General features: G+C 34.6%; 1 protein-coding gene across 1 annotated transcript; it reads right to left on the reverse strand.

Annotated features, from left to right (window-relative positions):
* Positions 1-883: 883 nt before the first annotated feature.
* tdrd1 (tudor domain containing 1) lies at positions 884-27,691 on the reverse strand. Its single transcript, XM_088917467.1, has 25 exons — positions 27,646-27,691; positions 24,739-24,963; positions 23,555-23,616; positions 23,033-23,090; positions 22,137-22,248; positions 20,585-20,627; positions 19,209-19,298; positions 18,379-18,561; positions 17,857-18,000; positions 17,150-17,318; positions 16,118-16,204; positions 15,868-16,041; positions 15,078-15,185; positions 14,585-14,755; positions 12,857-13,105; positions 12,250-12,378; positions 11,622-11,729; positions 10,169-10,336; positions 9,445-9,645; positions 8,718-8,837; positions 8,414-8,530; positions 4,646-4,813; positions 1,617-1,889; positions 1,341-1,393; positions 884-952 (listed from the first exon to the last, which is right to left on the reverse strand). Exons 1-25 carry the CDS (start codon positions 27,689-27,691, stop codon positions 884-886), a joined length of 3,327 nt encoding a protein of 1,108 aa, XP_088773593.1.
* Positions 27,692-27,859: the final 168 nt, after the last annotated feature.

Below are 27,859 nucleotides of genomic sequence, written 5' to 3' on the forward strand. Positions count from 1 at the left end.
TTTGACAAGTAACAAATTCAGATGTTGGTATTTCTGTGTCCTCAACAATACCACATTGCCTAAATTAGCTATATCCACATATATACAAATACACATATCCCAAATACACATATGTTGTTCAATGGCATTTTCACACAGACCTTTTAATGTCTCTACAGATGCTGTATGAGTATAAATATAAGAGCTAGTATACTGTATATACGAGACATCTTTGCATGGCTCAGAAGCTTGTAGTAAGATGAATACTTCCTTACATTGTTAGCATGGTATTTTGGAGATGCTTGGGAGCACACAGTGTTTAATACATTGATATAGTATACTCTGAACTTATTAGATATAGCTTGATTTTCGTTTCTTGCTAGATTTCCTCTTCACAGATTTTATCCATAAGTAAGCTTCTGTGATTTATTTATAGAAAACATGTATGCTTTTTTACATTAAATCTTTTAACATTTTTTTAAATAAACAACATGATAAAGATAAACCTGAAATTTATCTTCAATCTACAATCAGAACTGAATTACTCATACAGCAACATGGAAAGTGCTGTTTAGAGCATTGCATCTTCAAATGCAGCAACATTTCTCTTTCACTCACTGGCCAAAATATTTGGAACCACAATCAAACAAAGACTCTCAAAACAGAAAATACTTTGGTCGGCTTGAACAGCATGAGACCAAATGTCCAGAACAATATCCAAAAAACACAGAAAACTGTTATAACCAGTAGAATGTGCAAATTTAGTCCCGTACAAAATTACTCTCAACAGAATATTAAGTGTGATCCTAGCTAGAAAAACAGGATTTGGGCTACAAATATTTCGAAACCTTGTAGAATACATGCCATGTCTTTAACAGTTCTCCCTGTTATTTGATAAATATACTTAGTATTTTTTTTGTGGATGCACAATTTCTTTGATCACCACAAGAAGCAGCTCCTCAAGTTTATCAATCTGTGAAAAAAGCAGTTCTTCTGGTTAAAAAAGTGAAGACATCACATTTTATCATTAGTCATTACTGAAAAGCTGTCAGTCCATTATAATATTACCGTTTCCCATCCTCACAGGCAGTATACTGTAATTATTCATGAAATATGTATAACTTTTTCACTGGTTTTACTGAACTATGGAAAAACTACACAGGCAAAATATAGAACTTTGATTCTCTCTTCAAGCATAGTACTAAAAGGGAGATCAAGAAATTACAATGACTAATGCAAAATAAAAATGACCATAAAATCTTTATAATTAACCATTATGATGTATAAAAAGAAAATTCAGTTACATTAATGACACCATGCGAACAACGGTCGGGAATTATACCTTAACTTAATACAGTTACCTTTTCCTTAAGTTCTTGACAGCAACACTTCATTACATTTGTTGGCTGAGAATCTGCAACAGAATAAACAAAAGCATTTTGACTTAAATATCATGAATCATCATTTTGGAAATCCTAACTTTATAAACATTATAAAGTTTTATCTATTAAACTACATCATATATGAAAATACTCCTTCCAAACTCCTGAAAAACAAGAGAACCTTTAAAAGAATATCATGTTTTCACAAAGTTTGAATTTTAAGTGCATTAAGAAAAACAATCCAACTTCACATACCGATGGGTGGAGTACAGGTTGTGTTGGACTCCAATAAAGCTTTTACATTTGTGTCTGTTACAATGACTCCTGCATCAGTTTCACATTTTATTTTCCCAAACTTTTCTATCATCATCTTGGATACGTCAACATTTCCATTGTTGGAACAAACAGTCAAATGTACTGTGTATATTTTGCCATCAAACTTCCTTACAGAGGCCATCACTTTACCCCTCAAGAGAGATTCAAAACACTCCAATGACATAGATGACCACTCATCAGGAAACAGCTCTTCTGCAAGAAGACAAGAACTTTACATCATAATATAATTTAAATAGGAATTTTTAATGCAGCCTGGCAAATTTTACAAACCACTTATTTTCATTGGTGTCAAACAAACCCCAAACATTAATTTTAACAGTTCCATGAAAGAAATTACAGTAAGCATAAAAAAATGCAAATTGCAAATGAGCATTAAAAATAGCATACCCACATGAGAAATAAAATAATACTAAAAACGGGATTTTTAGAAGGGTATTTGATGGCTTTCCAGACATGCAAAAGCATAAGATTTTAGATAACATGAAAATTAATATTGCACTTAATGATCATTACAAAATCTGATTTTCAAATTTTATTCAGTAGTTTTAAGAGAATATGATATTAATGAACACATGCTGCATCTATCACTACTACTGGTTTATGTGTGACCACTCACATGGGATGCCACTTTTTAACAGCTCTTGGTACTGAAATTAGTTTAGTTTAGATATTAGTTTATATACAGTGCAGTCTGTAAGTATTTGGACAGTGACAATTTTTGTTTATTTTGGCTCTGTACTCCAGCACATTGGATTTGAAATGAAACAATGACTATGAGGTTAAAGTGCAGAATGTCAGCTTTAATTCAAGGGTATTTACATCTATATTGGGTGAACCATATAGGAATCACAGCCCTTTTTATACATAGTCCCTCCATTTTAGGGGACCAAAAGTAATTGGACAATTGCCTGCTCAGTTGTTTCTTGGCCAGCTGTGTGTTGTTGCATTATTAGTTCATGTACAAGAGAGCTAACAAAAGGTCTAGAGTTGATTCTAGATGTGGCATTTGCATCTGGAGTCTGTTGCTGTTGTCTCTCAACATGAGGACCAAAGAAGTGTTAATGCCATTAAAGCGGGCCATCGTGACACTGAAAAATCAGAATAAATCAATCAGAGACATAGCCAAAACATTAGGTGAGTCAAAATCAACTGTTTGGTACATTGTTAAGAAGTAAGAATACACTGGTGAGTTAAGCCATAGCAAACGGCCTGGTAGACCACGGAGGACCACAGTAGTGGATGACCGAAGAATACTTTCAATCGTGGAGAAAAACCCCTTTTCAACTGTTCAGGAACACTCTTCAGGATGTAGGCATACTGCTGAATTACAGGCCTAGAAGAGCATCACCAGGAAAGATACCCAACGTCTTTTGATGTCTATGGGTCGCAGACACACCAAATTTTATTTAAGATTATGTTAATGTGTCCAATTACTTTTGGTCCCATGAAAGGGGGGAACTATGTACAAAAAGGGCTGTGATTTCTATATGGTTCACCCAATATAGATGTAAATACCCTTGGATTAAAGCCGACACTGCACTTTTATCTCATAGTCATTGTTTCATTTCAAATCCAATGTGCTGGAGTACAGAGCTAAAACAGCACAAATTGTGTCACTGTCCAAATACTTATGGACTGCACTGTATGTATTGGTAACTGTTTTCATGAATGCACAACCATAAAACAATAAAAGAAAACCCAAACTCACATTATTGCAAGGTCAGAAGATTAATAAAAATGTATGTATATATATTCTTCTGTAACCTCAATGCTTTTTAGTCCAGCATAGTACAATATGCACATACAGGTTCAGCCATACCTGTTATTCCCGTATAGGTTATGACATTACAGGGCTGTATTAAAGGATACACTTTGACCTTCAAAAGTGCAGAATAAAACAAACAATTTCAATTTCAAACCTGCAAATAGTAATTTTCATGGAAGCCTTATATCCCCTTACATACATCGGGAAACAAACATAAAATGGTAGTTAAGACTAAGACTACTGTAAAAAGCAAAAAGGCCCTAAAAAGTCCTGTTTGAAAGTGATATATTTTTATTCAAAATTCTATTACTTCTAAAGCATGGTGGTACAGACATTGCATTTTTAAAAATATTTTACAAATATTTTCAGTGTCAATGTTACTGCTTTATATATGGTATGAAAATACAGACAGCTTGCATTCTAATGATCTGCTGGAAATATCCAATAGAGAATGTGCTCAACAGTGCAAATCTCTGAGCACTGAGGTTATATACAGGACTTCCAACTCGCACAGTAATCAAGTCTTAAATGACAATTAATCCTGTAGAGTTTAACATTTTGTGTCCTTCATGCCATATATATATATATATTTTGGACTTTTACTGATACTGTTCTTTACTATGCTGACAATAGACTCCAGGCTTGCACGGAGAAAACAGACTGTATTATGTCTTGCAGGTGGAGTCCTATCTAGAAAAGACAGAAGGGTGCAGCCATGACAGGTGAGCAGTAGATGTATGATTACTGGGATGCTCGGCAGATATTTTAAGTGCCTATGTTGTGTTTACACTGGCTTTCCACACCTGGCAGAGTTATTAGGCAAGTAAAAATATTTTAATGAAACATTCAGAACTTAGTATATACCTGACAAGCTTTTGAAGGTTCAGAATTCTGCTTCTAACAAACTTTCAAACCTTTGAACTAATTCTACAATAAACTTTGTCATATTGTTCACCTGCAATGGAAGCTTGGTTTCAAGAACTAACATTACATATAAACGGTAATTGATGTTTTTATAAATTTAGGGATATAAATTTGCAAACAACACCTAGACAAGCTGACCAAAGAATTGTTTACATTTAAAAAAAAACAGTTCAACCTGGACAACCTAGAAACAGAACACAGACATTTGGAGCAATAATACTATGATATACAGTATGCGTCCTAGCAAATATTTTTTTACCTGAAAGCTGGCATTTTATGATTTGGAAAGGAAGTTCCAGATGCTTTGCTGTAATGGGAAGAATACTGGAAAGTGGGACCTTTTCTATATTACCATAATCTGCATAAAGAACATAGGCTTCAGAGTCACAGGTGTCCAGAACAATAGCTCTATACCAGTTTTTATCACCTAGAAAGAAACCAATAAAAGATATTAGCAAAACCTCTGGGTCAGCTGAATCAGTTTGAAATGAAAAAGGTTTCAGAAATAATGTATGTCAATGCTGGCACACTTCCAGACAATGGATAAGGGGTTTCTGCTGAATATTTGAATAGTCCTGTAAACGTAACATTTTACTTGATTTTATATCAGGGTACCTCTGCTCTTTGCAGTAGTCACCTAAATCCCAAATTTAATGCACCTATTTGCTTCCGTTTTTGTATCTGTAAAACACATAATTGGAAATTGTCTTGTTTTAGCATGCACTATGGAACGCGAATATGCAGTCTAAGTAGTCACACTATACTTACATTGCTGACAATGTTGTGCCAGCTGCTATACATGTAATTACAAAGGACCAGACAAGAAAATTACCAGCTATTCTGAAATTCCATGACTGGAACCATGTTATGCATATTTCCTAGAAGTTGCTTATCCTACTGTATCACTATTTGAAAACTTAAATTCTTCATCCTTTTACAATACTTTTAAGCAATAAAAGTGCCACTGTACTACAAATCCTTCTAATTGTTACCAGAGGTTTTGCACCGGTTAGCATTCTGATCACTCACCTAATACAGTACATTAATCACTATCTAAACCGAAACAATGGAATGATTTTCAAAAAACTGAAGATGAGAAAACCACATTTTAAGAATATGTTTCTTTATAAAATATTTAAAGGGATTAACTAAATACACTGAGGTACAACATTAATTTATTTTGTAACTCCACTTGTACATGTACTCTTATCAAATCAGTCTGTGACAGGAAGTATTTTTAAGGACCAAGGGCAGCTGGTCCTCATAAAACTGCCCCCATAAAACTGACCTACATATTAAGACCTTTGTCTTCAGACGATAAACATTTTGTCCATCACCTGGAAATGTCTGGAATGCTCAGGTTTATTACTTTGTAAGCTGCAGAAAGCAGAGAATTGTTTCTATAGGGATCCTGGAATTCAGTGTTTATTTTTAATCACATGACAACCCCCTTAAAATTGCCAGATGTTGATTGTTTCCTGATTAAAACCAATTTAAAAACATTAAAAATCTGCTAATTACAAACCAGCTGCTTTTCACTTTTGCAATGTTTTCCTCATTAATCCCCCAAGCAGAGCTTGCAGGCAATTGCTGATTACTAAAACTAATTTAACTCACTTATCCATCCATTTTCTAACTGCTTTATCCAATACAGGGTCACAGGGGAGATGGAGCCTAACTCAACAAGCAACAGGCACAAAGCAGGATACACCTTGGACAGGATGCCAGTCCATTATAGGGCACACACAGACACACTCTCACACCGGAACCACATTTCCCAGAAGTCAATTAACCTATCGGTATGTCTTTGAACTGTGGGGGAAAAAGTACTGTGGGAAGAGAACATGCAAACTCCACACAGGTAGAACCCCAGAAATTGAATCCAGTGAGGCAGCAATGCTAAGCACTGCACCACTTTGCATATCAATCCTGCAATTTCACAATGATTTATGATTGCTGGTTATTTTCATCAACAGTTAAAAGAAAGAAACAAATGTTCTTATCAACACTATACAGCATACCATTATCACAATTACAGTTTGCAAAGCAGTTCATTACAGTTAATAAATCATTGTAAACCATCAGTGCAAGGGATACATTCAGTCATCAGTTTATATCAATCCAATCTCTGTTTAGATTAATTGACAAAGTTAATTTGTTCAATTCTTTGACAGGTTTTCATTTAAAATGATCTCTTAATTAAAGACTCAGGACTAATTAATACAATTGAATTGTTCCTTGAGTTAACAAATTGAGAATTTTTAAACTATGAAGATTAACTATGAAACTATGGCTCTGCAGGACCAAGGATTTCACATAAAAGATACATTCAGAACATTGTTTTTAAGTTTGAGAAGGCATGTGAGGCCTAAGCATTAGAATTAAATCAATACACATAGTTTCAATACACAATCTGTTTGCAATTTCTTTAATGTCTGGGTTTCAGCACATACTGCACAGTACTATGCAATCCAAACATTGCCATAGTATCAGCTTGAGACCTACATCAAGACATGCACATGGTGACCCCACCGTGAAAATTGAAACAGCAGCACGCAGTTAAAAAGTTACAACTCTGTATTTTAAAAGAAAATTATATAAATGTATTTTACATTATTTTCAATCAACTTTTTACATTGATGGAGAAAGGATATTCTACTTTTCTTAGCTTTCTTTTTTAAAATTTAGAATCACCAATTATTTTGCATTATATACACATACAATTTGAAATTGCCAGTTGTGCCTTTGTACAGAATCTTGGCTTACAGCAGAAAGAAGCTCTGCAGAAATATACAGAAGGCGAGTAGAGCTTCACTTTATTATTGGGGTAGCTAGTGAGGTCATTATGACATTTTCAACACTAATTACATTAAATTCTGTCATTTAATTGATTACTATAAAGTTCATTTACCACACCCATATTGGTGCTCCTGTTCAAATGCAAAACCATTAGAAATCTATGGCATGCCATTATTTTGAGTTCAAATAAATTTACAAGGCAAATCATAATGATTTCTTATTAACGTTTAAACACTTCAGTTCAGAGAAGTCTATATCACGCAATTACAACCAAATACTGCAAAAAGGCTAGAAGAAGCAGGCTGACACAAACTGTTTGAACTGCAGTATGAAAACTAGTATCTGACTCACCTGACACCAAGTCACTACCTACTGTAGGTGCAATGCTATTCAGTGTGAAACAGGCAAAAGGAACAAAAGTTACTGTAACTAAAGACAAGTGCTTATTACAGTGCTAATTATGTTGTATAGACCTTTCCACAAGGGGAGTTCAATTGAGTTGCAAGAAAATTAAATGATAATGCTCAATTCTGTCAATACACTATATACAAGAAGTAACTAACTGGAAAGTAGAACAAAAAACTGTATTTAAGCTGTGGCTTCTAATAACTATGAGCCTTAAACACAATCACTTAAACTAAAAGGTGTAAAAACACAGAATGAACTGATTTCTCCAAGTTTCACTTGAAGTAACAATGTTGTTAAGAAATCACAGTGAAATTAAGTGAAAACGCTGCATGTGAAATTAGGTGTTTGAAGACCACATTTTAGAAACTTTTATATGTATTGAGTAGTCTTCTGCACTTGTTTCAAGCAAAAAAAACAAGAAAGGTTTTCCAAGTCTCAAATTATTCAGACCAGGTGAAGAGGTACACAAATGAATGAAATTCCTGACGGCTGTAATTGCTCTGCAAAGCTGTTCTACTATACAGTTGCCATTCTGCCTGTTTCTATTCTGTATATACTGTACCGTACGTAGTATTGGCAAGCAATCCCAAAGCAGTAGCAGTGAATAAACAGAAATTCTTAGGGTTCTATACAGCATTAATTTGTAGAACGTATAAATTACAAATATGCCTGCAAGGTTTAAAGGGCAAAAAACTCACTGTCATAAGGCTAGTGAAAATGAATAAATACCCAAACAAATGTTCTGATTTCAGGCCAGTTTTTGTTTAGATTTATACTGAGCTTGTACTGTATTCACTGGACTGCACTTAAGTTACCTTACCTGAAAACTGTGCACAACATGCCACTCCTGCCTCAGGTTTTAAATTAGGGTTGTAACTCTGTTTATTGCAGTAACTGGACAATTCAGCCATGAGAGCTTCCAATTTTTTCACATCCACTGGAAAAAAAAAAGTACGGAGAAGAATCAGAATTCTTACAATTTAAGCTTTCAATATAACCAATGTTGCATGTGTGCTGAGCCCAGCAATATATTTATTCCAAGAAGCTGATCATTATTACAAGCTCTGTAAATGGTATGAAGAAGCAGTGTGAAAACTCTGAAATACTCATTATACTTTCATCACCTTCGTTGCTGTCTTTCAACCCATAGAATAAGCTGGGGTTCCTCACAGCTACAATGTGCAGCTGGAAAGTTCCACTGGTGGGCAATTCCACTGTTTTCCAGTCCTTTGGAAAAGAACCACCTAAGGGGAGAGGAAAATGAACTCAGTGGACCAAACAAGGACAGAACAGATAATGTTTTAAATTGTTGTATAATGGAACTTAATACAAGACATTATTGACCCAGTACCCCAGTTTCCTTATAGTGATCAAAGAGTTCAATGCAATACAGAAACCAAAGTAAGGTTGTCATTGCAGAAGTTACCCTGCGTGAAACATAGGGGTAGGCAAATTGATTACAATGGATGTTGTTTGTTTGCTTTACCGAATTTTAAAAGAAACAACCATTTTAAAAACATATTAAAGCGCTAACAAAATGTAAAAAAAGCTCTGTAAAATGCATAAATAAAAAACAGGGTAAAATAAGTACTTCATAGGTTTAAAATTCAGGAATATCAATGGTGTTTGCGTTTCACATGCTTTAGCAAATTTTATACAGTATACTATATTTACAACATGAAATACAGGCAGAGGAACAACTGTCAATCACTGTGTTGATTGCAATTGTTAACAACATAAGACAAAAGATCCAGAAAGCATATACTGTATATAGTATATGAGGAATCATGTAACACTGTGTTACAAAGAATATTTGGAGAGGGAATTTTGCAATCTTAACACTACTCATACCTGTGGGTTCAGTTTTATTGCACACAGCCAGCTTCTCAGCAACAAGCTTCTCAGCAATGTTCTGTCCTCTCTTTACCAGCTCGATGCCATACCCATTTTGTCCATTACATAGGACTTTTGCTTTAAGCTGGACTCCAACTATAAGAGCCTGAAATCTCTTAATGGCATCTTTTGTCCACTCTCTCTGCACAGGCTCCACACCTTGAAGACAACATTAAAGCACCTCTCATTTAGTGCTAGCAATCAGATTACCCAAACTGTGACTGCTGTAACATGTTCGTGGATTTTTTTAAAACCTTCTATAGCATTAGTGACCTCTAGTGGAGAATCTGAACTATATCCAGACAAGATAAGAAACTTGGCTGTGGTTCCAAAGCAAACCTCATTAATTTTACACTACTGAACATCAGGAAATGTGATCAGAAAGGTGTAATTAATTTACAGCAAGCACAGGACACTGAATAATGTTAATGTAATTACATCATAATAAATATAACATTGCAACAATATTAATGTAACAACAAGAACCTGGTGATAAATATTAAAATATTTCATCACTTACTATGCTGTCAAAATGGAAAATAAAACCTTCTTGAGCAACACATATATCTTTAATAAGGTAAATCTTCTTAGAATACCAGGATTTAGACTAGAATTAGAATTGTCTAGAACTAGTACTCTAGTCTACTAAAATAAAGAAAAAAAATAAAATTGCTAACTGTACCTGCAAGCCAACATTTTATTGCTTGAAATGGAAGCATCAAATATTCTGGCAAAATGGCACAGAGTTTGTCCACAGCTACTTCACTTGTGTTTCCATAATCCACAAAATAAACTTTAGCACCTTTAGGCCCAATATCATTGATCATTCCACGATACCAGTTACCATCTCCTGTAGAAATTAAACATGGTAAGACAGACAAGTCCATATAATTTTGATATTGTAATGTACAGACAAAAAATAATATACACATAAGGGGGAAATGTATTGATTAAAATCTAAAACAATAGAGTTTTAGTCAAACTTCTAAGTTAAAAATCTGTTATTATATTTCTATTTATATAACCCTTTCTATACAGTCAATACATTAATTATTTAAGCATACTAAAGGATAGGAAATGTTTATTAGAAAACATGCAGGGGATTTAGATTACAGCACAGAGGTTAATGATTAAAATAAACATTTATTAGCAGTTTATACATATGGAAACAATACAATACTCATTTTTCTGAACTAATAGGATGTTCTTTTAATTTGATAGTTGGAAGGAGGGTATGTTAGTGAAGAAAAGCCATCAAATAAAAAAGGTCAATAAGTTAAACTATCAATTCAGAAAGCATAGCCAAGTTATGTACAAAACCTTATCACCATCCTTAACATAACTAATTACTAGCTAATTATGTTGTCGGGATGCTTCAGGTGCTTCTAGACAAATGTGTAATTTAGAGAAAGTGCTCTTAACTTGTTTTTCCCTCAAAGGTACAGATTCCATATACTCAGGGGCTGATCCCCAGTGTCACATCATAAACCTGAGATCTGCTGCACTCTTCTGAGGCTTGACCATGTCCATGACAAAAAGAATGTGAAGCCATCTGTCTTTCTGACTGCAGTTTAAATGGATATGCTTGAGGTTTCTTCTGCAGCAGTATGGTTTATGCGTGAACATTTTACATTTCTACACTGCACAACCTAAGATATATCGGCTCTGGCCACTTGCATTACAGAGTCTAAGCTACAGAAAGGAGGATCAACAAAAGAAGTAACAGAGAAATATTTTATTTGGCACAAAGCTCAGACTTTACTTTCTTCCCTTGTTGGGATTTAGAAGAAACCTGTCAAACACTAAACATGCACTGTACCACAGTTGAATTTTGAAAAAAAATCTCAGAGTACTATAACTTATTACCACAACAGATTGTTGTCCTGCTTGGACACACAGGATCAGTAAAAATAAGAAGAGACTAGGGAGAAACTATGTCCAGTTAAACTGCCATTTGAGTAGAGAAAAAAAGCTATAGTAAACGAATATTGGATATTGCTCAAAAGATAAATATATACTGATCTATACAACACATATCACCTCAGCTTTAGCTAGATATGCCACATACAGGTTTAAAGATCTATAGTGGTCTCTCTGACACTGTACTGAATAGAGATGTGGTTTCAAATATGTACCTGGAAACACTGCACAACAGGGTTCTCCAATGACAGGGGTAAATCCTTCACTGGCCTTCTGAGAGCATTTTAACAAATTAGCAGACATCTCATTTAGGGCTTGCAAATCTAGAAAAAAACAGATACAAAACAAAAAAAAAATTGATATATTATGTTGTCCTACTCCTATCTGGAGTTTAATCACAGAAAAACATACATGGAAGATAACACAAACTCAACTAAAAAAGACAAGAAACCCCTTCTGTACTGAGAACACAAAACACTACCGTAGTATCCATATCAAGTCACTTTAATCTTTAAAAAACCCATTTGTCATTTGCACCCCTGAAACCTAGAAGTTTGACATTTATTCTCAAGGTAAACTACTTGATTCTGTCAAAGCTGTTCTTTTACCTTTTTATTGGGGTTTCACACAACCTACATTAAGTATAGAAAAGGACAAACATGTCTTAAAAGTTAGAATCTATCCTTGAGGATTCTTTAAACCCTGTAGATCTTATAAGCAAAAACAATTTGAAGGCCGTCATAAAACCACAGAGTTCCAAACTGTAACTCCTTATTTACCTAACTGAAATAATAGAAGACTAAAGTTAAACTAAAGCGAACAAACATGTCCATTTCACCCCACCTTTAGGATTACAACACTGGCAGTAGAATTCACTAGGACTGTCAATCACACTCACTACTACATCCACTGTTTCATTACTGGGCAGTTCTGTTGATGTCCACTCTAGCTTCTTAGCTGGAGTCATGGAATCTTAAAACAGTGATAATAAAAAAAAATCAATAAAACATGTACTGTATCATTTCTATTATTTGTGGAAATGGAAGTCAAAGGAGTCATTTTTAATAACACACAATGAATAGATTAAAAACAATAATAAATTCTAACTTTCTCCTAGCAATATCAACTACAGTAGAAATGGAGTCTGTCCTCTTGATTAATACTTGCATACAGTACATACCTAGTCATGTGCACCATATTCTGTTACTGTTACATGCAATCACTATCACATGTACATAATTAAATCATATACTGCCAATATAGCTATTACAATCCCTCATTATAACTATGAAGTTTAATAAACATGCTTGTAGGAGCAGATGTCAAATCTTTGTGGAATGGTGAGTTATGTTTAATTAGTACTCCTAATTGTATGGACAAATATAACTACTTTGAAAACTTGGATAAGAATATAAAATGCTTAGCTTGAATTGTATGGAATTTCACGTACTGATGGATTCCTTTGTTCCCTCCGTTTGATCTGTCTGGGATCTGAAATCCAAATCAATGACGGCACATCGCATGGCAACCATCAAGTCAGCAATATTAGTTTGAGGATCACTGTACTCATCTGTCAGTTCCACTAGAGCCTTCACATCAACCTTATCTAGGATTCGAACTTTCAGAAATTTGGTGTTCACTAGTTTCTTCATCACCAGAATTGATTCAGAGTCCCACTCTTCTGAAACTGGCTTTATACCTAAGAATATAAAAACAGGGAAAGGTCAAAATAAATGTTGCTGAATCTACAAGAAAGAACACAAAGAAAACATGGAGAAAAACATCTCAACTGTAAGTAATTTAAGAGGCTGCCACGGCTTCAACCAAAAGTGTACATCTGGAGCGATCAGAAGTAAAAGGTACTGAACAGAAACTCAATGTTAAATGTTAGACTAATAGAATGGTTTAAAAATATCTCACCACTTTCAAAGAGCCACAAAAACTAAAAAATAGCAGTTTAGAAATGTGTGTTAGTGAGAAGAGCATTTGTGATTAACACTGTAACAAACCACAAGAGGGGTATCCAGGAACAACAAGATTATATACAGTATATGCTCAATACTAGGTACTGTAGAAGAATGTTACAGTATGTCAGCATGATATCTGCAGACCCAAAAGAATTACACATTAGGATATTTCTGCTATATAGCTCAAGAAGAAGCAACAATGCAGAAACATCAATGGCTGTTAAACATGTGACAGGTACCAGTATTCGATCATAGGTGCCTGCAGGATCAGAGCACACACTGCTCCCAGCACCGCAATGACAAGATCAGGCCCACCACCATGGGAGAATCTGACCCCTCTGAGGTGTCAAAGGAGTGACCTCACCTTCTTGAACAGCCTCAGTGTAAATAAAGCTACAACTATAAGACTAATGGTGACCTGGAAGAAGATTTATTTCTTTAGAACATTATTTCTTTAGTATATTTTACTAAACACTGATTACAAGGTATGCATACTGTATTTATATCAGATATTTTGCCTTTATTTACAGTTTTCCCACAAACTATTCACAATGATCTGGCTTTGGTTTTTTTTTTTTAATATGAACACCCTTAGTTATATATATATATTAACTTTTCCAACTCAAAAGACAGGGATGGCAGAAAATCCACACTTTTTGTAACAGTGAATAGCAAGGCTACAAAATCTATATGGGGAGAACAATAAACTGATTTTAAAAAGGTTTTATAAATTTATCTCCCTTGTCAACTTTATATGGAGTTTGAAAATGAATGTTATAATTATTTTGGAACCGACGACTGCTTATCGGCTGACTCAGCCCACTGCCATGACCTCACACTACCATAGAATGATAAAGGACTACGGACAAACCCCACCACTTGCCTTACAAGAGTGATGCACCTCTCACTGACACTGCAAGTTCATAAGTACCTGTCAGGTCTCAGGGGTGATTGTACATAGCAAGCTAAAGATAACCTTGCTGATTGAAGGCTACCAAACTTCAGCAACACTTAGGCCACATGGCAATAACACATGTGGAACCAGGCTATAGACTGCTATAGCTCATGGTCTGCCATAGCCCACACTCAAATGAAAGATGCTGAACTACAGGACTTAAACTCCATGTAAAATCCTGTACTGGCAATTCCACTCAGAGGCCTGCAAATTCACACGAGAAATTAGTTATTAACAACAGATTTTAAATACATACCTGGTAAACTACAAGTGATAGCTTGCATTGGTAACTTGAGGAACTCTTCATTAGCAGGACGGAGGCGATTCAATTCTAGCTCTTCAGAATTTCCAAAATCTATGTATCCCACAAAGACTCTATCTTCAGATGAGTAACCAAGCACTGTAGCCCTGTACCACAGATTGTCCTCTACAAAGGAAGATGTAAGGTTAATTAACTCCATTTAGCTATTCTTAAACTGTAATCATTTTACAAAATAACCTCAAAAGACATTAGGGATCAAAGTTAACACTAAGCATTAAAAAGTTAAAGTGCCCTCCATAAGTATTAGGACAGTGAAGTTAAAATTGCTATTTTTGCTGTATACTCAAACTATTCAGGTTTGACATGAAAGATGAACATGAGACAAGTACAGAATGTCACCTTTAATTTATGGATATTCTCTGCATATAGGCTTTAATGTTTTAGAATAATACTTTTGTGTTTTTTGAGTTTCCAGCTTTTTGACCACCTGTGAACTGGGAGCAGCAGACAGTGCCAGGGGCTGGCCTATAGTTCTCAGAAGAAGGGGTTTGCACACAGTGATCTCTCAGTCTGATCTGCAGCTCTTGAATGGCACCTGGTTGTATCAGATATGAAGGAAAGAAATTGCTATAAAAGCCAATGAGTTAAAAAAATATTAAATAATTAACATACAGCACAAGACTTGAGATGTGACTAAAACACCATTCCCATCAGGTGCCCATCACAAGCCCCAAATCATTTTTTTTTCTCTGACTAAAGTGTCACTTGTACCCATTTAATTAGCTGCACATTTTGCTGGAACAATCTGAGTGAATTACTTTGCTCATTGGGAGAACAACGCCGATTTTTACCCACAGCTCTCCAGTTGGAAATTCATAACCCTAAGCACTACTCCACAAATATTCTTACTGTTGTTAACTCATAAGCTGCACCAGTTAAGCAATGAAAGTTTTGCTATCACCTTTTATCAATATTAATATTTTATAATATGGATTTCCATATAATTTAACTGAGAAATAATGTTTCATCGCCAAAAATGTAGGGAGGTCTTCAAGTATTCAAGATATTTTAAACTTAGGAATCCTGACTATACACCCGTTTCTCTATAGTTTTTCAGGCAAGCGATATACCTTTTGAGCTGAGGAGAAAACAGCAGGTAATTTTTTTCATTTTATATGCTGCAACTACAGCTTAAACTTATTAAATGCCTGCGAGAAGCACACTGAAGGTTCCAATAAGAAAAAGTAATTAAAAGTCTAAACAGCTGACAGACTTACCAGCATTGTCAAGCCTCTGTATGACAAAGTCATGTGGAGACAGAATGTGTGTAACAACACAAGAGAAACTGTCACCAATGCACAGGTGGACTGGCTCAGGAAACTCTTTGTCATCCTCAACCCCTGTGCTTGCTTTCTTTCTGAAATTTTCTAAAGCAGCACAAAGTATAGAATCTGAAACAAAATTCTAGGTTACTTTCATGAAACATTAACACCAGAGCAACTTTTATACTTGAAAAGAAAATCTTACTGATATCTTGCCCATTTGGGGAGCTTTTCCCAACTTTTTGCTTCACAACATATCCCTGTTGCACAAGAAATTCCTCTAACTGCATTCCTGTAACAAAGTTTCAAGAGCCTAATTTATAAAAAGGTTAAAACAGATTAAAATTTTTTAGATACTTGAAGAGAATTACTATCATATTTGAGGGGTTTTTAGGTCCCAGCCAATTATGAAACAAAATACTTAAAAGAAAAAAGGGATAATTACTGTTATTTTCTGTGTAGAGTATCATTAATGTCTTTAATATAGCTCATATCAAAGACTGAAGGTAGGAATGTAACAAAAAAGTGACAACCCTGAACATGTCTGGACCTTAAATGTTGTAAGAGGTAGTGAAATGCCTAATGAAAGTGTAAAGAATTTTAAAATATTTTTACAAATACCTCATTATCTCTGTTGTAAGGAATAAAGGTTTGAAAACACATGTATCTTTAAAAACTGTGAATCTCAGGATACTGTCAATCTCAGGATAATACTCAGACAACAAATGGTGAGGATGTCATGATATGAAACTGTGAGGACAGTCAAGGTCCACCATCACTAGACAGGAAATTCTTATGATCATCCGAAATAGGATCTCCCGTGGGGTCACTTCCATACAGCAATAACCACAGCTGCATATACAAATGGACATGAAGACCTAGACTCCTGACTTAAGCAGGTTACATGATTACAGCTTGCAAATAGTGATGACAACTTCCTGGACAATAGCAAATGTAATTTGTTGAACCTTGCTTCTGTGTTGAATCTGGGAATTGTAGAGTACACATACGTAAACGGGGAAAACAACAATAAAATTGAAGTAAATGTAACAAAACTATTACTTACATAGGGGCAGTGCAATGATGTGAGGTGGCATCAATGCCTGCTTCCTCAGCAGTGTTATGACTGCCAGATTTTGAGACCAGTGCTCCACAAAAGCACCAACATTAAATAAGTGGAATGTGACAAGACAAAAATACAGAAACAGAATACTGTAAATGAAAAAAAAAAACATACCAATACTAGGTAGGGCGACATCAACAGAACAAACAGAATCAGTTTCCGACACATCCACTATGGTCACCAAGCAGGTCTTTCCCAAGAGCAGCTGTCGCACTGAGCTACAGCACACCTCAACCCAAGAGCCAGTCACAGCAGCCAGATTGGCTACTCTACACTGCAGTGCCTGCCATAGGAACGGATTAATCATTAGCACAGCTAAGATGAAGGAAAGAGACATTTTCCACTGTTGTGAAAAAGAAAAGCACACATTTTTAAAAAGTATATTCAATTCAGTTGCTGCAAATTCTAATTGACATAAATAAAGGGCTTCATAGCCACATTTTGGAGGAGAGCTAATAAGTGTGTGGTTTGTTCTTGAGTAAGGAATTTGTCCTCTTATTACCTCATTACCATTACTCTTTAGTATTGCTCTTTATTGTTGTCATTGTCAATGTTAAAAATTAAATTTTCTACAAGTATTTAGGCAATACCACTCAAGTATTTTGAACAATTTAATAGGGTGAAGAAAAAGCTAATTACTCAATGTGACGTGAAAATTTTATTAAAACAAGTTTTCTCTTTTTAATGTGAATGATTAAAAAATATATAATATTAATCTCTGGTGAAGGAGAAAAAGCAATCAAAGAAATAAAGTATTGCATTAAATTGAGATGCATCATATAACTGTTACTTATCAATTAGATTAGCTTTAGTTAACTTACACATGGTGGAACTGGGTCGATGTCCACAGAGAGACGTTTAATTTTATCTAGTTTTACATCCTCTTCATTTCCAAAATCAATATAAATAACATTGGCAGTTCTACTGCTAATATCCAGGGACTGCACAAGACATCTATACCAATTCTGTAAGAAAAAGCATACGTCTAACAGTGAATCTCAGCATTAAACTATTTAGTGAGCAAATACAGTATGTTATACTGCCATTACAAAGCAGTGCTGGAGAAGGGTCATTTTTGAAACCTCAACCAACGATAAGGGCCACCAGCTAAACCCAAAGAAATAAAAAAAATTAAAAAGGCAATTGCATTTAAAAGTTTAGTGGTTATAATTTGTAAAAATCTTTACCAGTGTTTGCAAATTTACTATTATACTGTGAATGATTACTATGTACCAGCTGACAGGTTGATACTACCCAAATGGTATACCCCATCACAGTTATTCTTCCTATAACAGGATTGTTTGGAAATAAGCATGGCATTAACTTTGCACAATTGCACATACCTGGTCTTGAGAATACTGAGCAGCACACACTTCTTCCACGTCAGGTATGTAGTCGTCTTCACCGATTGAGTTACTATATATTTTCTGAAGGGTCAAGGTTACCTTCTTTAGAGTCTCAATCATTTTTGCAGTCTGGATCTGAATAAAAAACTTCCCAGGATTTCTAAACTCAACCACACAAGCCTAAAATAAAAAAAGCAAAAAAAAAAACAGGAATACAGTATTAAATACATCTACAGTATGTACTACAACTCGGAGCCTATCCTGGAAGCATGGGATGCAAAGTGGAATTATACCCTGGACAGGACACGCTAATTGCAAAACAAATACTGGTAACCAATTTAGAGATCAATTAACACAACCAAAATGTCTTTGGTAGGTAGGAGGAAAGCAAAGTACCCCACCAAGACGAACATGCATAAGTACATGCAGAAGTACCCAAGAGCTGTGAGACAGCAGTGCTACTCATATCAGCCACTGCAAGTGTGCCAAGAGATTTATATCTACTCTCTTTTACTTTACTTTGCTCATATCCTGAATCATGAATCATCAATTCAAATTGGTTCGTGTTTATGAATTAGTGTGAAGGTCAAAAACAAATTAAACAAGTCATACATGAAGCAACAGAAAAAAAAATAAGTGTGTACTACTAATAAACAATTTCTATCAGACATACCATAATCCCATAAATTTACAAGGTTAATATTTTGCTAGCTAAAAATATTTTTCTGTATCAGTACTTTGAATATCTGAGTTGAATATTTCCTGTTTCTGTAAAACATGCCTGATTATACACCAAACGTGACCAATTACCTTCAACTTAGGCATACCTGCACTTTCAGGCCCTTTTTTATGTCCATTTTCTGCAAGTCAGAGAGATACATTTTCTTCTCCTGTTCTTTAACAACGGTTATCATCTCCTGAAAGAACATCTCAATCTTTTGAAACTGAAAAAATACATCTACAGTAAATAAATTAACATGATCATGCATCTTGGTTGAAAACTTTGTCAGGTACTGTTTCTTCAAACCCAGCACTGGAAAACACAAGTTTGAAAGTTTTCTTGTCACACTGTAGCACACACATCTTGAACCCAAATTTAATCTGCCACTTCAAAAGCATATTCAAGAGCCCTGAACACAAAGCCTAAATAAGCATTAAACCAGACTGCCTAAAAACTGGATAACTGCCATACTGTATGGAGTTTTAGCATTCAGGGGAGAAAGCAAGTGACCTCATCCTAACAGTCCTGTGTTTAATTGAGATCTCTTATATAACTTCTTGACTTTTCAGATGGATTAGCCGCCCCCCCCCAAATTGGCATGTCGGCTAAGCCCATTGCTTTAATGTTTTCAGCCTGAGAAATACAATCAAATCACAACTTACATGCTCTCAATTTACACAGACAAAGCTTTACGTGGTTGGCTCCGTAATTTTTTTATGGCTTAAGAGCTAGTCAGTTAGGCTATATAGTTGTCTTAATTACTTTTATTAACTGTTTTTATACTGAGGTGTTTTTATAATTGTTATAGGGTAAATCTTGACTATACATTAATTATCATTATGCACGTAAGTTATGAATCCACTGCATCTTGCTTGGGCCTAAAATGAACGATTTCAGATCCTGTGGCTCTCATTTGTTCAAGTAAATCAAGAAAATTAAAGTTTGCAATCCAGTTTTACACCTATAAAACAGGCAAACTTTTTATGTTGTTGGTGAATCAGACATTTATAACCTTTCATGATTAACTCATTATTTAAGTCACTCATTTCCCATTTCTTTGATTTTTTGTTAGTCCTTTGCAGAGAACTGATGTTTCCCCCACTAGAAGTATTATTTAATTAATTCAGGTGGGTAGCTGCGTCAGCATACGTAGGCTGCAAAGGAACAAGTAATAGGTTTATTCCATGCTGAAAAAAAGAAGAAAGGTGAAGAAGGCTCCACGGCCGAAACATTGTGTTTTCTTTCTTCTTTTTTTCAGCATGAAATAAACCTATTACTTGTTCCTTATTTAATTAATGTTTCCTATTACTGTTCTTCTATTATTTTATTCTTCAAATCATTAGTAAAGTGTCCAAGTGTCTGTTTTTTTAGATTAACATCTTTTAATTTTTTCAAATCATTTCACCCTTTCAACAACATTCTGTATTTAAGGTTTTAATCTGCTGTACTTAAGCATGAACATAAAAGTTTTAGATACTTTACCTTTGCCTCAGAAGTTGTTGTTGGGTGTCCTTGTTGATTCTTGCTTTTTAAGGAAAAAAAAACAAAAGTACAGATATAAAAGATTCCAACTATATACCTATCTGAAAGCTACATTTCACTGGCAAGTGTTACAGCAATGCACTGCCAATTCTAAAAGCATAGGCCACAAAGCTACAATTTATTTATAAGCCTCCTTCAAAACAATCCCAAAGTGGGGCACAATAGCACACAAAGAAGAACAGCAGAAGTAAAAAAGCACAGTAAACTGACCCAATAAAAAGTATACAATGGCTATAATATAAACAAAGGTCTTTAAGAGTTTTAAAAATGTCCGCAGCCAGCCTAATGGACTTACAGATATGGTCTGCCGGGTTCCAACTCAGAATACGCTCCATCAAATTTTTGTTGGTAATGCACAGAATTCACTCAACAACACAACTCTTCTGTAGAATTTAATGCTTTTTTTACATAATGCTTTTTTACATCAAATCTGTAGTATATTTAAAGTACAGATCAGCTATCATAGATTATCATTACAATTGATAATATTATTTTATTACTACATCATCATTAAGAACTTTATGAGGGAATCATTTGAGAAAAAGTATTATTGTTAATACTGTTAATAAATTCATAAATGTTTTAGTATGTTACAGACATCAGCAAATAGCAAATACAGAATGTATTCTAGATTTTAGATTTAATTTAAGATTAAAATCTGAGTTTGGAGCTATTCCATGCTGATTCTTATTAAATGAAGACTGGTGATATCTGAATCAGCAGATATCAGATTAAGTATTGGACTATACACCTGCAATAAATTATTATAATAACCTGCAATCAAACAATTCAGTAGCCTGTATGCCAGCAGGAGATCTTTAAAAAGTACTCAAGGATTCACAAGAGGTGGGGGCTAAATACTTAAACAGAAAAGATTGTTAGCTCAGAAGCCACCTATTTTTGGACATACTAAAGTATTTTGTACATTAGAAGATTTTCCAGTCTCCTATCACTAGTAAGACACTAGTCTAATCTTCATGATTCCTGAAATATAGAAATATCTCTTATTTCAGCATTAGACCAAGCAAGAGCTATGCTGATGGGAAAAAAAAAGCATGTGACACTACCCATATGATAACATTCAAATGATAAAACATACATATGATAGTGTAGCCTGTGATATGTTTAAAGAGGTATGGTTTGAAAAAGGAAAGAATCTTAATATTCTCCCACCCTCTTTCTTCCTGTGAGGCTGCAGAGTTTACTGCTGAGATTGAGGTCTGAGATTTGATTTTAACAAACTGAGTAAAGAAGCGCTTATTTCTCCCTAGTAATTGCTGAGTTTGTCTTATCTGTTTGATATGACAGATTGAACATTTTTAAATTTTGCTTTGTTGGCAAGATCACCTTAAATTAAATAACATTTTATATTTGTTCCAATAAGGAAACGAAACAGATAACTAAGTCGCAAAATTAAGTGCACTGCCATTCATATATCACACATTTTTTACTCTCTGAATTTAAACCACAGTGATTTCAGATTTCTTCATACCTGCTTTCTTGGCTGTAGGGCTTGCACACGTGTCTGTGTGTCTTCCAGTCTTCCCTCTGGCAAGATACTGAGCAATAGGTTGTTTGTTTACACCTTGTGCACCGCATGAATCCTGAAATACAAAACAAATGTGAATAATGAACACAGCATAAAAGACCTTTATACTTAAAAACGTCTTATCCACATATTGGCTGTTACAACTATAAAGAAATATCTTTCACTTGACTATTATGTAGAATGTTAAAACCAAGACAAATTTAAATCCAGATAAAATCTTGAGAGGATTTATCCTGATGTCTTGAACTACTTATAATTTAAGAGGTAATATAAAACCCGTTGGACTGTTGCCCTCTAAGACTAGACTAGAAGTCCCCTGGAAAAGTATATATTATTCTAATTTATGGTGACTGATGGTGCTTCAGACAGTACAAAAGGTTTTTAGCGCACAATAGTGTGATTGAGTATAATTGAAAATGGGAAACAACATGGAATTTTACAGAGGAATAATTAGCAAAGGGATTTTTGTCATCACATCCATCTTGGCATATTTGTAAAATGAGAAAAAAAGATTTCACCTTTAATTTTGTTTATAATCCTCCATTATAATCCTGTTTGCAGTTCCAGGTTTAGGTTAAGGAAAGCTCTCCAAACTGGAGATGGTACATATTACTGTCTACAGAACAGGAACAGTAATAGAGCAGCATAAAAAACCTATACTAAGAAACTTGGGTAATTTGTTCCTCAAGGTCTACAAGTACAATGGTTTTCAACTCACTATTTACTTAAATGAATGAACAGTTTGCAAAACTAGTTTAATTTAAAGATGTCTTAAGCAGATGCATACTAAAATGTGCATCTCAAACACAGTGATTTCTGTAGTATAGCGTTAAACTGACCTTTCTGACGACAGACGTGACATATTTTCACAGTTCCTGGAGACCCCAAAGACTTTGTCTGCATTTTAGAGAAAAAGAAGATGGAAGGTCAGGTGAGCTGTTAGGAATTTGGTTCTAAGCTGCCACTTTAAATTCAAAAGTTGGCACCTAAATGAAAAAATACATTAACACAGGTACCAATATATATAGAACGCTCTTTAAAATACTTAATAACAGTGTTAATCATTTAATGTTTTTCTACCATTATACTGTACCAGCTAAAATCCCAAAACGTGCCATTTTTAGCTTCACATTTTCAATTACTCACAATTTTATTGTTTAACATGTTAGCTTCTGATCACATAAGAGTTAAAATCCGTTTGAAAATCCTTACGTAAAGAATTATCATTTGCAATAACTATGTAATTCTTCACTTGCTTCAAAATGTCATACAGTAGCTGTACATAGCAATTAAAATTGCTCACTTCTTCCACATACCCAGGCAGAGACAGTAAAACTAAAACACAGGACTTTATTACTTACAAAAGGAATTCCTTCAGTAGATAAGGGACCATTTCCATTTTGATTAGTTTCCTCTCTTGGTGCTAGAAAATAAAAAACACTTGTACTGAGAGATAGGACAGTAGAGTAGTACAGTGCATTGCTCATCTCATAACTATAAATGCATTTCTGCTAGTGTAGCATCTCTCTTTTCACATTTTATTCTTCTAAACTTTGATTCTCTCTGTATATACGGTATATATATTGAGCAATGACAAGCATAAGCACAAGCACATTTCTCATTTATGTCTAAGAACACTCACACATACTGTAGTTGCAGATACAGTGTTAATACAGTGTCAAACTCAAGCTTCAACATTTTGTACATAAAGTACTGTAGACGTCTGCTAGGTATTCTGTAGTAGACAAGTGAAACAGTTTCAGTGGCCACTATTCTCAGTAACTCAATGAATGACCTACTTGGACATAATTTCTTAATATTTTTTGCCCATCTAAAGGGATAAGTTATTCCAGATACAGTCCAAAAACAAGATAATTTTAAGGACAGTTTAATGTCATACTCAATCAAAAATTTCAAATAGATTATTTTCCAGGTTACTTTAAGCCCTAGTTAATGGTAACAATGGTATAACTTGCTATTTTTCTTTTGAAACCTCCCATCAAAATAATTGTCTTATTTCCTGGTTTAAATGTCTGTGTCTCCAGGTACCCTGGAAGACTTTTATGCACTCTTTGTTTAGATCCACCTAAAATACCAGAACAGCAAACTTTTGTTCCTATAATAAAAACTGTCTGAAAGGACATGGAGCTTGAATTATGGAATATGAAATAAAACACTGCGGGTATGGTCATGATTTATTACAGGAGCAGGCGGGCAGGTGTGGGCAGGACCTACTGTATATAGAAAAAACAGTCCCACACAGGGCTCTACTGGAGAGTAAGCATTTATACACATGTTATTTTAGAATAATCTGAGTGAATTACTTTATTCAAGAGTACAGCAGCTGTGCTGCACCTTCTAATTAAACACACATTTTTCTAGCTCTAACTAGAAAGTCCAAGAGTCCAAGTTCTAACAAAGTCCAGGCATTCTAACTATACTGTCCAGAAATGCAAAATGGAACAAAAACCTTAATGGTTCTTCACCACAGAGCTCTATTCACTACCCTTCTGAAAAATAAAAGCCTTCACATATAAAGAGTCACCTGTGCCATGGCTTTTATTTCCTAGATACTCTTCTGATGCAAGGCTAAACTCAAAATTCTTTCCGCCTGTTAATGGAGATTCGATCTCCACTTCCAACTGGCTGGATTTAATTATGGGGCTGGATGTCGGTCGTCTTAGTGGCAGGTTTGGGGTCACCACAGGCTGAGACATAGAGCCCCCAAATCTTGTGCAGCCTTCAGCCATTTTTGGATAAGGCCAGCCAGCTGAAAAATCAGAAGGACAGGTATTTCAACATCATGCATTTTGGAAGGATACAATATGTGGCTTTTTTCACTTTTTCACCAAATCCCATAATATAATAATATTTATACTGTGGTAACCTACGGATCATGTTAGCAGTGATCAAGTAATGCCTGTAAAATGTTATTTAAAAACTCATTCTACAGACTTGAAAGGGTCAGACTAATTTCCGCTATTACATTAGCAAATATTTAAACAGCTGGCCTTGTCATTGTTAGAGGTGTTGTTTCCTGAGTAATAATAGGTACCAAAAAACAGTATGTTTGTCCTTTTGTAAACATTCAGCTACTTAACATAAGAACTACTGTATAAGACCATCATAAATCAAACCACCTGAAGAACTGAATTTGTCTATTTACCAATTCTATATATTGTCAGGTTTTGTACTTACATAAATTTGTCACATTTCATATAGTTAAATTCTTGAATGCAAATCACTACATATTGAGAAAGACATGATACACATTGTCCTTTCTACAATACATTTGAAACATTTACACTTTGAGAGTTGTCCTATTCTTACTTCAGAGAGGAATATCCTCTTGAATATTTTTAAACAAACTGGACAACTACAACAATGCCAAATAAATCAACAGAGGTGGAAATTAAAGGACTAATAAGTATAATGTTACTTGAGCACTACTTAAGGTTCTCTACTTAAATACTTAGTTTTCAGGATACGTCTAATTAAAAATATGAATTTTAGACAATATTGTACATTTCATAGAATCATCTGTCATCCCTTCCTTCTTCATCGTGACTTTTATGCAGGCCAGGAATTTTATTACATTAAGCTGAGCCACATGTGTTTGCTCTGGTGACTGTTTTTTTTAATAAAAATATTTTTGAAAATAAACAACTGACATACAACAAAACCAACAAAAATAGGAGGTGATACTTCTGTGGACCTATACTGGAGATGACAAAGAGTACAAATCGTCCATGGACTTACTTCAAAGATCTAATTGAACTGAGAAAGGTAAAGGAACCTCTTTACAGTACATGCTCTCTTTTCTTACCAAGTGCTGTGGAAGTGACATCAGCAAGTGAAGTTGTACATCAGCTTATGAAGGTATGTGCTATTAATCTAACATTCTAACATTAATCATACATTTGTAAAAGGAACAATGCATGTCAGATTTTTTTTTATCTTCCATGATGCTTTTTATTTCAAAAAGCTCACAGAAGTATTGTCAGGCCCCCCAAATTTACACATAATTTCATTTAAGGGCAACTGTAAAATCCTGTTCTATCTTGAAATGTCAGGGAATTATGAGACAAAGTGTCCACTATTGCCATAGATATATGGTATTAGTATGATTAGCAGTGGTAAAAAAAAAACACTTTTTGACGTTTCAGCAAACACAGCATTTTTAGTCAACGGAATAATATTTTTTTACAATAATGTTATATAAGTATGAAACTAATGGGAATTTTATTAATTGTCATAATACAATATGGCAGTGATGAAATACATCATTCAAGGTCTCTAGTGATTTAGTGTTGTGGAGCTATCAGAGTTTAAAGACCTTTAAAAGTGGAATGCATTGCCACCATTACAGACTGCTTTCTGCCTGGGACAAACAGCTCCATTGGAATGAAGTGTAATGATCCCAACAGTCTGGAGAGAGATTCTGCTGGACTTGGCAAAAGCCTAAAATGATAACCCAATCAGAGATTGAAATTTGAGAGAAGATCATTGGAACCACCACTGATTATGTCTCACATTTTCAAAATATGTCACCATGAATATGATGTGGCCCCGTATACAATACAAAAGAACAAAACAAAGAGGAAGCTGATGGGAGGGAAAATAGGCTGAATTTCAAGACACTGCAGGCATCCTGAACACGGAGAATGGCTTTAACTGATGACAACAAAGTACTCGAGTACTGTTTGGACATTATACGTTTTTACTTTTACTGAAGTAGATTTCTAGTATTGTATTGTATACAATGAAGTTAGGGAATGGGTGGATTTCTCGAAATTTCCGTTGACATTTAATTAATTAACGTTTTCCCACAAAGTAAGAGTACTGAAATAAAAGGAACCGATGAGATTATGTTTCCGTCCACAACAGACAGTGTATATTATTAGTTAAATTTCTTTATGCACGACATCTTATGCATTTACGAAACCAATGACATTTAACCTGTGGCGCGCTGTCATGGACAGCCCGATGAAATTACTATACAAATGAACTGCGAAGCGCCAAGGCCTCCTTAAACGGAATTTCCACGCTGGAGTTTAAGCTGTATTCTCATCACTTTTTGAAAATGCATTAAAATGTGTATTTAAAAAGCAAAAAAACATATATATACACTTCATAGAAAATGATCCCTTTTATGATATTTTGGTAACTAACACAAACATTTTCCTGATTTACCTGTTATGGCAGTACTGTTTATTTGCAGCTGAATATCAAACGTTATTGCTAAATGTGTTGATGTTTCGTTCTGGTCAATTAACTGGAAAGTGTGGAGACCAAAAACGTAACTGCGCACATAATATGCTCCTTTATGAAAAATATTTAGTTGTCTTTTTTTAAACTGCCTAATATACACTAATGTTCACACTATATGAACACTAAAATGATACGGGTTCAATAAGCCATATTTTTAACCAGTTTAAATCTTTTATCGTACCTGTAGTGAGCTCTTTCCCGCAAAACAGTTTACCACCTCCTTCCATTTTACTCGCATGCGTGAGCAACCACGTGTGCTCACTTTGAAAGTCGAAGGACAGCGTGATGCGACTACTTCGAGTGCAACAATTAAATTAATTATATTGTAAATTTAATTTTTATTTGACGTTTAACATTGCTTTCAAGTTAAGAAAATGTATATAAAACTAAAACCA

The sequence above is a fragment of the Atractosteus spatula genome, chromosome 5 (genome assembly GCF_055471065.1).
Source record: "Atractosteus spatula isolate fAtrSpa1 chromosome 5, fAtrSpa1.hap1, whole genome shotgun sequence".
Taxonomy (NCBI): domain Eukaryota; kingdom Metazoa; phylum Chordata; class Actinopteri; order Semionotiformes; family Lepisosteidae; genus Atractosteus; species Atractosteus spatula.